This window comes from Oncorhynchus masou, chromosome 18 (assembly GCF_036934945.1).
Source record: "Oncorhynchus masou masou isolate Uvic2021 chromosome 18, UVic_Omas_1.1, whole genome shotgun sequence".
Taxonomy (NCBI): Eukaryota; Metazoa; Chordata; class Actinopteri; order Salmoniformes; family Salmonidae; genus Oncorhynchus; species Oncorhynchus masou.
Window position 1 is genome coordinate 72,705,359 of NC_088229.1, and position 12,007 is coordinate 72,717,365.

The following is a 12,007-nucleotide window of genomic DNA, read 5'->3' on the forward strand; positions in this document are numbered from 1 at the left end:
ACCTCCTCCTACAACCATCACACCTCCTCCTATAACCATCACACCTCCTCCTATAACCATCACACCTCCTCCTATAACCATCACACCTCCTCCTATACCCATCACACCTCCTCCTATACCATCACACCTCCTCCTATAACCATCACACCTCCTCCTATAACCATCACACCTCCTCCTACAACCATCACACCTCCTCCTACAACCATCACACCTCCTCCTATAACCATCACACCTCCTCCTATACCCATCACACCTCCTCCTATAACCATCACACCTCCTCCTACAACCATCACACCTCCTCCTATAACCATCCACCTCCTCATATAACCATCACACCTCCTCCTACAACCATCACATCTCCTCCTACAACCATCACACCTCCTCCTATAACCATCACACCTCCTCCTATACCCATCACACCTCCTCCTATAACCTCCTCCTCCTATACCCATCACACCTCCTCCTATAACCATCACACCTCCTCCTATAACCATCACACCTCCTCCTATAACTCACACCTCCTCCTAACCATCACACCTCCTCCTATAACCATCACACCTCCTCCTACAACCATCACACCTCCTCCTATATCACACCTCCTCCTATAACCATCACACCTCCTCCAATAACCATCACACCTCCTCCTATCACACCTCCTCCTAACCATCACACCTCCTCCTACAACCATCACACCTCCTCCTATACCCATCACACCTCCTCCTACAACCATCACAACTCCTCCTATAACCATCACACCTCCTCCTATAACCATCACACCTCCTCCTATAACCATCACACCTCCTCCTACAACCATCACATCTCCTCCTATACCCACACACCTCCTCCTATACCCATCACACCTCCTCCTATAACCATCACACCTCCTCCTATAACCATCACACCTCCTCCTATACCCATCACACCTCCTCCTACCCATCACACCTCCTCCTATAACCATCACATCTCATATACCATCACACCTCCTCCTATAACCATCACACCTCCTCCTACAACCATCACACCTCCTCCTATAACCATCACACCTCCACCTATAACCATCACACCTCCTCCTATAACCATCACACCTCCTCCTACAACCATCACACCTCCTCCTATACCATCACACCTCCTCCTATAACCATCACACCTCCTCCTATAACCATCACACCTCCTCCTATACCCATCACACCTCCTCCTATACCCATCACACCTCCTCCTATACCCATCACACCTCCTCCTATACCATCACACCTCCTCCTAACCATCACACCTCCTCCTATAACCATCACACCTCCTCCTACAACCATCACACCTCCTCCCATCACACCTATACCATCACACCTCCTCCTATACCATCACACCTCCTCCTATACCCATCACACCTCCTCCTACAACCATCACACCTCCTCCTATAACCATCACACCTCCTCATATAACCATCACACCTCCTCCCATACAACCATCACATAACCATCTCCTCCTACAACCATCACACCTCCTCCTATAACCATCACACCTCCTCCTATACCCATCACCCTCCTCATAACCATCACACCTCCTCCTATACCCATCACACCTCCTCCTATAACCATCATCACCTCCTCCTATAACCATCACACCTCCTCCTATAACCATCACACCTCCTCCTATAACCATCACACCTCCTCCTATAACCATCACCATCATAACCATCACACCTCCTCCTATAACCATCACACCTCCTCCACCATCACACCTCCTAATCACACCTCCTCCTAACCATCACACCTCCTCCTATAACCATCACACCTCCTCCTATAACCATCACACCTCCTCCTATACCCATCACACCTCCTCCTATAACCATCACACCTCCTCCTATAACCATCACACCTCCTCCTATACCATCACACCTCCTCCTATACCATCACACCTCCTCCTATACCCATCACACCTCCTCCTATACCATCACACCTCCTCCTATACCATCACACCTCCTCCTATAACCATCACACCTCCTCCTATAACCATCACACCTCCTCCTATACCCATCACACCTCCTCCTATAACCATCACACCTCCTCCTATAACCATCACACCTCCTCCTATAACCATCACACCTCCTCCTATAACCATCACACCTCCTCCTATAACCATCACACCTCCTCCTATAACCATCACACCTCCTCCTACAACCATCACACCTCCTCCTATAACCATCACACCTCCTCCTCCTCACACCTCCTCCTATACCCATCACACCTCCTCCTATACCCATCACACCTCCTCCTATAACCATCACACCTCCTCCTATAACCATCACTCCTACAACCATCACACCTCCTCCTACAACCATCACACCTCCTCCTATAACAATCACACCTCCTCCTATAACCATCACACCCTCCTATAACCATCCTCCTCCTATAACCATCACACCTCCTCCTATAACCATCACACCTCCTCCTATACCCATCATCACACTCCTCCTATAACCATCACACCTCCTCCTATAACCATCACACCTCCTCCTATAACCATCACACCTCCTCCTATAACCATCACACCTCCTCCTATAACCATCACACCTCCTCATATAACCATCACACTCCTCCTATAACCATCACACCTCCTCCTATAACCATCACACCTCCTCCTACAACCATCACACCTCCTCCTATAACCATCACACCTCCTCCTACAACCATCACACCTCCTCCTACAACCATCACACCTCCTCCTACAACCATCACACCCTCCTATAACCATCCTCCTCCAACCATCACACCTCCTCCTACAACCATCACACCTCCTCCTATAACCATCACACCTCCTCCTATAACCATCACACCTCCTCCTATAACCATCACACCTCCTCCTATAACCATCACACCTCCTCCTATAACCCATCACACCTCCTCCTATACCCATCACACCTCCTCCTATACCCATCACACCTCCTCCTATAACCATCACACCTCCTCCTATAACCATCACACCTCCTCCTATAACCATCACACCTCCTCCTATAACCATCACACCTCCTCCTATACCCATCCTCCTACACCCATCACACCTCCTCCTATACCCATCACACCTCCTCCTATAACCCATCACACCTCCTCCTATACCCATCACACCTCCTCCTATAACCATCACACCTCCTCCTATAACCATCACACCTCCTCCTATAACCATCACACCTCCTCCATAACCATCACTCCTCCTATAACTATCACACCTCCTCCTATAACCATCACACCTCCTCCTATACCCATCACAACCATCACACCTCCTCCTACAACCATCACACCTCCTCCTATAACCATCACACCTCCTCCTATAACCATCACACCTCCTCCTATAACCATCACACCTCCTCCTATAACCATCACACCTCCTCCTATAACCATCACACCTCCTCCTATAACCATCACACCTCCTCCTATAACCATCACACCTCCTCCTACAACCATCACACCTCCTCCTACAACCATCACACCTCCCATCCACCTCCTCCTATAACCATCACACCTCCTCCTATAACCATCACACCTCCTCCCATACCCATCACACCTCCTCCTATAACCATCACACCTCCTCCTATAACCATCACACCTCCTCCTATAACCATCACACCTCCTACAACCATCACACCTCCTCATATACCATCCACCTCCTCCTACCATCACACCTCCTCCTATAACCATCACACCTCCTCCTATAACCATCACACCTCCTCCTATACCCATCACACCTCCTCCTATACCCATCCACCTCCTCCTACCCATCACACCTCCTCCTACAACCATCACACCTCCTCCTATAACCATCACACCTCCTCCTACAACCATCACACCTCCTCCTATACCATCACACCTCCTCCTATACCCATCACACCCATCCATCACCTCCTCCTATACCCATCATCACCCTCCTCCTATAACCATCACACCTCCTCCTATAACCATCACACCTCCTCCTATAACCATCACATCCCTCCTATAACCCCAAACCTCCTCCTCATCACACCTCCTCCTATAACCATCACACCTCCTCCCATCACACCTACCCATCACACCTCCTCCTATAACCATCACACCTCCTCCTATAACCATCACACCTCCTCCTATAACCATCACACCTCCTCCTATAACCATCACACCTCCTCCAATAACCATCACACCTCCTCCCATCACACCTCCTCCTATCATCACACCTCCTCCTATAACCATCACACCTCCTCCTATACCCATCACACCTCCTCCTATACCCATCACACCTCCTCCTATAACCATCACACCTCCTCCTATACCCATCACACCTCCTCCTATAACCATCACACCTCCTCCTATAACCATCACACCTCCTCCTATAACCATCACACCTCCTCCTATAACCATCACACCTCCTCCTATAACCATCACACCTCCTCCTATAACCATCACACCTCCTCCTATAACCATCACACCTCCTCCTATAACCATCACACCTCCTACAACCATCACACCTTCCTATACCCATCACCCTTGATCCTACATCCATCACACCTCCTCCAACAATATCACACCTCCTCCCAATAACCATCACACCTCCTTAATACCCATCACATCCTCCTAGAACCCTCATCCCTCCTCCATAACCAGACACCTCCTCCTTAATGACACCTGGCCTTTAACCATCACACCTCCTCCTATACCCATCACACCTGGCTACCTATACCCATCAGAGTTCCTATAACCATTAGAGGACCTCCTGGGTCCTCACACCTCCTCCTAGAACAGATCAGAGTTAATGACTATGGCCATTAGAGGACTGTGGGTCCTGGCTATAGAACAGAGTTAATGACATCCATTAGAGGACCGTGGGTCCTCCTACAACCATCAGAGTTAATGACTATGGCCATTAGAGGACCATGGGTCCTGGCTACAACCATCAGAACCCATCAGAGTTAAGAACATCACACCTCCTAATGACTATAACCATCATTAGACAACCATCACACTATGTCAGGTCCTGGCTACAGAACAGAGTTAATGACTATGGCCATTAGAGGACCTCCTCCTTAACTACAGAACAGAACAGAGTTAATGACTATGGCCATTAGAGGACTCCTCCTGGCTACAGAACAGAGTTAATGACTATGGCCATTAGAGGACTGTGGGTCCTCCTACAGAACAGAACAGAGTTAATGACTATGGCCATTAGAGGACCGTGGGTCCTGGCTACAGAACATACCCATCAGAGTTAATGACTATGGCCATTAGAGGACCATGGGTCCTGGCTACAGAACAGAGTTAATGACTATGGCCATTAGAGGACTGTGGGTCCTTGCCATCACAGAACAGAGTTAATGACTATGGCCATTAGAGGACAGAACAGATCAGAGTTAATGACTATGGCCATTAGAGGACCGTGGGTCCTGGCTACAGATCCATCACACAGATCCTATACAGATCACACCTTAATGACTATGGCCATTAGAGGACTGTGGGTCCTGGGTACAGAACAGAGTTAATGACTATGGCCATTAGAGGACTGTGGGTCCTGGCTACAGAACAGAACAGAGTTAATGACTATGGCCATTAGAGGACTGTGGGTCCTTGCTACAGAACAGAGTTACATGACTATGGCCATTAACCTCCTCCTATACATCACAACAGAGTTAATGACTATAACCATTAGAGGACCGTGGGTCCTGGCTACAGAACAGAACAGAGTTAATGACTATGGCCATTAGAGGACTGTGGGTCCTATACCAGAACACCTTCCTATGGCCATTAGAGGACCTCCTCCTATACAGAACAGAGTTAATGACTATGGCCATTAGAGGACTGTGGGTCCTGGCTACAGAACAGATCACACCTCCTTAATGACTATGGCCATTAGAGGACTGTGGGTCCTTGCTACAGAACAGAACAGAGTTAATGACTATGGCCATTAGAGGACTGTGGGTCCTGGCTACAGAACAGAGTTAATGACTATGGCCATTACCCATGGGTCCTGGCTACAACCATCAGAGTTAATGACAATGGCCATCAGGACCTGGGTCCTGGCTACAGAACAGAGTTAATGACCATGGCCATTAGAGGACCGTGGGTCCTGGCTACAGAACAGATCATTAATGACTATGGCCATTAGAGGACTGTGGGTCCTGGGTACAGAACAGAGTTAATGACTATGGCCATTAGAGGACCGTGGGTCCTGGCTACAGAACAGAGTTAATGACTATGGCCATTAGAGGACCGTGGGTCCTGGCTACAGAACAGAACAGAGTTAATGACCATCATGGCCATTAGAGGACCATGGGTCCTCCTCCTACAGAACAGGGTCCTACAACCATGACACCATCCTAGAACCATCACACCTCCTCCTACAGAACAGAACCATTAATGACTATGGCCATTAGAGGACCTCCTCCTACAGAACATCACACCTCCTCCCATTGAGGACTGTGGGTCCTATAACCATCACACCTACTACCATCACAACAGAACAGAGTTAATGACTATGGCCATTAGAGGACTGTGGGTCCTGGCTACAGAACAGAACAGAGTTAATGACTATGGCCATTAGAGGACCTGGGTCCTTGCTACAGAACAGAACAGAGTTAATGACTATGGCCATTAGAGGACCATGGGTCCTGGCTACAGAACAGAGTTAATGACTATGGCCATTAGAGGACTGTGGGAATCAGAGTCCTCCTTAGAGGACCATCACACTTGCTCCAGAACAGAACACCTAATGACTATGGCCATTAGAGGACCGTGGGTCCTGGCTATCAGAACAGAGTTAATGACTATGGCCATTAGAGGACCATCACACCTTAATGACTATGGCCATTAGAGGACCGTGGGTCCTGGCTACAGAACAGATCAGAGTTAATGACATATGGCCTCCTATTAATACCCATCACACCTCCTCCTATACCATGGGTCCTGGGTACAGAACAGAGTTAATGACTATGGCCATTAGAGGACCATGGGTCCTCCAGAACCATCACACCTTAATAACTACAGAACCATCACACCTCCTCCTATACCCATCAGAGTTAATGACTATGGCCATTAGAGGACTGTGGGTCCTGGCTACAGAACAGATCAGAGTTAATGACTATGGCCATTAGAGGACTGTGGGTCCTGGCTACAGAACAGATCAGAGTTAATGACTATGGCCATTAGAGGACTGTGGGTCCTTAATGACTATGGCCAGAACCGTGGGTCCTGGCTACATCAGAGTTAATGACTATGGCCATTAGAGGACCGTGGGTCCTGGCTACAGAACAGACCTAATGACTATGGCCATTAGAGGACCGTGGGTCCTGGCTACAGAACAGAGAGTTAATGACTATGGCCATTAGAGGACTGTGGGTCCTGGCTACAGAACAGAGCAGAGTTAATGACTATGGCCATTAGAGGACCATCAGAACAGAACAGAGTTAATGACTATGGCCATTAGAGGACTGTGGGGTCCTACTACAGAACAGAACAGAGTTAATGACTATGGCCATTAGAGGACCGTGGGTCCTGGCTACCAGAACAGAGTTAATGACTATGGCCATTAGAGGACCGTGGGTCCTAATAATACCCAGCTACAGAAATGACATGGCCATTAGAGGACCGTGGGTCCTGGCTACAGAGAACAGAGTTAATGACTATGGCCATTAGAGGACCGTGGGTCCTGGCTACAGAACAGAGGACTAGCAGCACCTCCAGTTAATGACTATGGCCATTAGAGGACTGTGGGTCCTGGGCTACCTCCGAACAGAGTTAATGACTATGGCCATTAGAGGACCGTGGGTCCTTGCTACAGAACAGAACCAGAGTTAATGACTATGGCCATTAGAGGACCGTGGGTCCTGGCTACAGAACAGAACAGAGTTAATGACTATGGCCATTAGAGGACCCTCTGGGTCCTGGCCTACAGATCACACCTAATGACTATACCCATCACACCAGAACAGAGTTAATCCTATACCCATCAGAGGACCTCCTCCTATAACCATCACACCTAATGACTATGGCCATTAGAGGACCTGGGTCCTACTACAGAACAGATCCTTAATGACTATGGCCATTAGAGGACCGTGGGTCCTGGCTACAGAACAGAGTTAATGACTATGGCCATTAGAGGACCGTGGGTCCTGGCTACAGATCACAATCCTATACCATCACAGTTCCTCTAACCATGACTATGGCCATTAACCATCAGGACTTAACCATCACACCTCCTGGGTCCTACAGAACAGATCAGAGTTAATGACTATGGCCATTAGAGGACTGTGGGTCCTGGCTACAGAACAGAGCAGAGTTAATGACTATGGCCATTAGAGGACTGTGGGTCCTTTGATGCTACAGAACAGAGTTAATGACTATGGCCATTAGAGGACTGTGGGTCCTGGCTACAGAACAGAGTTAATGACTATGGCCATTAGAGGACTGTGGGTCCTGGCTACAGAACAGAGTTAATGACTATGGCCATTAGAGGACCGTGGGTCCTGGCTACAGAACAGAGCTATGATTAGTTAATGACTATGGCCATTAGAGGACTGTGGGTCCTGGCTACAGAACAGAGTTAATGACTATGGCCATTAGAGGACTGTGGGTCCTGGCTACAGAACAGATCAGAGTTAATGACTATGGCCATTAGAGGACAACAGAGTTAATGACTATGGCCATTAGAGGACTGTGGGTCCTGGCTACAGAACAGAGTTAATGACTATGGCCATTAGAGGACCGTGGGTCCTGGCTACAGAACAGAGTTAATGAACCATCAGAGGACTCCTCCTATTAATGACTATGGCCATTAGAGGACTGTGGGTCCTGGCTACAGAACAGAGTTAATGACTATGGCCATCAGAGGACAGGGTCCTGGCTACAGAACAGAGTTAATGACTATGGCCATTAGAGGACCGTGGGTCCTGGCTACAGAACAGAACAGAGTTAATGACTATGGCCATTAGAGGACCGTGGGTCCTGGCTACAGAACAGAGTTAATGACTATGGCCATTAGAGGACCGTGGGTCCTTGCTACAGAACAGAACAGAGTTAATGACTATGGCCATTAGAGGACCGTGGGTCCTGGCTACAGAACAGAGTCCTATGGCCATTAGAGGACTGTGGGTCCTACAGAACAGAACAGAGTTAATGACTATGGCCATTAGAGGACTGTGGGTCCTTACAAACTACAGAACAGAACAGAGTTAATGACTATGGCCATTAGAGGACTGTGGGTCCTGGCTACAGAACAGAACAGAGTTAATGACTATGGCCATTAGAGGACCGTGGGTCCTTGCTACAGAACAGAACAGAGTTAATGACTATGGACATTAGAGGACTGTGGGTCCTTGCTACAGAACAGAACAGAGTTAATGACTATTTCCATTAGATGACCGTGGGTCCTGGCTACAGAACAGAGCAGAGTTAATGACTATGGCCATTAGAGGACTGTGGGTCCTGGCTACAGAACAGAGTTAATGACTATGGCCATTAGAGGACTCTGGGTCCTTGCTACAGAACAGAACAGAGTTAATGACGATGGCCATTAGAGGACTGTGGGTCCTGGCTACAGAACAGAGTTAATGACTATGGCCATTAGAGGACTGTGGGTCCTTGCTACAGAACAGAACAGAGTTAATGACTATGGCCATTAGAGGACCGTGGGTCCTGGAGTTAATGACTATAGCGTACTAAAGCTGAACATTATCAATCTCTCACAGCCTAATGGTCTGTGAACTAGGGGTAATGGTCTAAAGTAGTGCACTATATAGGGAATAGGGTGCCATAGGTCCCTGGTCTAAAGTAGTGCACTATGTAGGGAATAGGGTCCTGGTCTTAAGTAGTGCACTATATAGGGAATAGGGTGCCATTTGTGACAAAACCTTGATTACCTACACTCATCCAAACATGCTCACAGAGAGACAGAGAGAAAGTGTTTTAGACCGAAGATCCATCGCCAGCAGAAAAAAAAATAAAACGACTGTTAAGACGATTTAGTCTGTTGTTTAAACAACAAGTTGTAATATGCAAAAGTTCTCGCGTGAGTCATGCACACATTTCTAAAAAAATAAAAATAAAAACACACAGAGTCTACACTTCCTCAGCCTTACTATACGCTACACACAACATCTATGTTTCAGAGGAAGACCAACGGAGGACCGACTCGATTCCCGTACACAACCATATGTCCACTGTTGTCCTGCCATTATTCTACTGAACGAAACGTAAGTATTTTTTACAATGGCACCATAGCATGCTGTAAAAGTGCCACATTCATTCCCCACCTCTGTCGGTGTTATGGACGCGTAAAGGAAACCTGGAGATGGGTATACCTGGTGGTACTCACCGATGGCGTCCGCAGTGGGTGTGTGCTGTAGTAGCACGGTCAACAGTAACGATATCATTACCACGAACACTTCAACTTTCCCCCGGTTACCAACTCCTAGGGTCATCTCAAGCACCTGGAATCAGACTGTGAAACGAGACTCTGCCGCTAGACAATAGGAATCCGAGCTCAGTGTGTGTCCGAGTATGTCTGCCTCTGCGTGTCGGGTCTGTGTATCTGTCTCTGAGTGTCCGTCAACGTGTCTCTCTGAGTGTGTGAGGTTTCTTGAAAAACGTTAACAAGGGTCTTTAATAGACGGCTTATCTGTGTATCTACGTACAGAAATGAGGGCTTGGCCAGGGGTAGGAGTTTGGTGTGTGTCAGGGTACATTAGTCTCACCTTGACCTGATGGGTTCAGTGACAGCGCCATCCTCCCATTGTCCCACAGGCCGATCTTATCCACAGAACCAGCCCAGACCTAGATTACACCACACACACACACACACACACACACACACACACACACACACACACACACACACACACACACACACCTATACACACACACACACACACACACACACACACACACACACACACACACACACACACTCTTCTCCATCACTCATCCTCCCTCCACCTCACCGCTCAACCCTTCTTCATTCTCTCTCTCCCTGTCCTCAGGACTTCTTGTCCTAGCTCCTCCTCCATTCTCTCCCCTGTCCTCAGGACTTCTTGTCCTAGCTCCTCCTCCATTCTCTCTCCCCATGTCCTCAGGACTCTTGTCCTAGCTCCTCCTCCATTCTCTCTCCCTGTCCTCAGGACTTCTTGTCCTAGCTCCTCCTCCATTCTCTCTCCCTCCTCAGTCTTGTCCTCTCCTCCTCCATTCTCTCCCTGTCCTCAGGACTTCTTGTCCTAGCTCCTCCTCCATTCTCTCTCCCCTGTCCTCAGGACTTCTTGTCCTAGCTCCTCCTCCATTCTCTCTCCCTGTCCTCAGGACTTCTTGTCCTAGCTCCTCCTCCATTCTCTCTCCTGTCCTCTGGTCCTCAGACTTCTGTCTTCTCCTCCATGTCCTCAGGACCCATCCTAGCTCCTCCTCCATTCTCTCTCTCCTTCTTGTCCTAGCTCCTCCTCCATTCTCATCTCCCTGTCCTCAGACTTCTTGTCCTAGCTCCTCCTCCATTCTCTCCTCTCCTCCTGTCCTCAGGACTTCTTGTCCTAGCTCCTCCTCCATTCTCTCTCCTCCTGTCCTCAGGACTTCCTAGCTCCTCCTCCATTCTCTCTCCCTGTCCTCAGGACTTCTTGTCCTAGCTCCTCCTCCATTCTCTTCCTCTGTCCATCAGGACTTCTTGTCCTAGCTCCTCCTCCATTCTCTCTCCCTGTCCTCAGGACTTCTTGTCCTAGCTCCTCCTCCATTCTCTCTCCCTGTCCTCAGGACTTCTTGTCCTAGCTCCTCCTCCATTCTCTCTCCCTGTCCTCAGGACTTCTTCCTAGCTCCTCCTCCATTCTCTCTCTCCTGTCCTCAGGACACCTCCTCCAGCATCCTCCTCCATAACCATCTCTCTCTGTCCTCAGGACATCTTCTTGTCCTCACTCCTCCTTCATTCTTTCTCCACAAGAAATACAGTTCATGTGCTGTTGAAATAGAACCAGAATACTCTGTCTATCTCTGACGACAGAGAACATTAGCTGATTGAGTTCTGG

At 48.6% G+C, this 12,007-nt stretch overlaps 1 protein-coding gene across 1 annotated transcript in view; it reads right to left on the reverse strand.

Moving 5' to 3' along the window:
• Positions 1 to 10,620, reverse strand: part of oit3 (oncoprotein induced transcript 3) — a 53,049-nt gene extending 42,429 nt beyond the window's left edge. Inside the window, exon 1 of the mRNA XM_064924430.1 lies at positions 10,324 to 10,620. Within this exon, the coding sequence (XP_064780502.1) occupies positions 10,324 to 10,429 (106 nt within the window). The 5' untranslated portion in view covers positions 10,430 to 10,620. The remainder of the gene's footprint in view (positions 1 to 10,323) is intronic.
• Between the last annotated feature and the right edge of the window lie 1,387 nt (positions 10,621 to 12,007).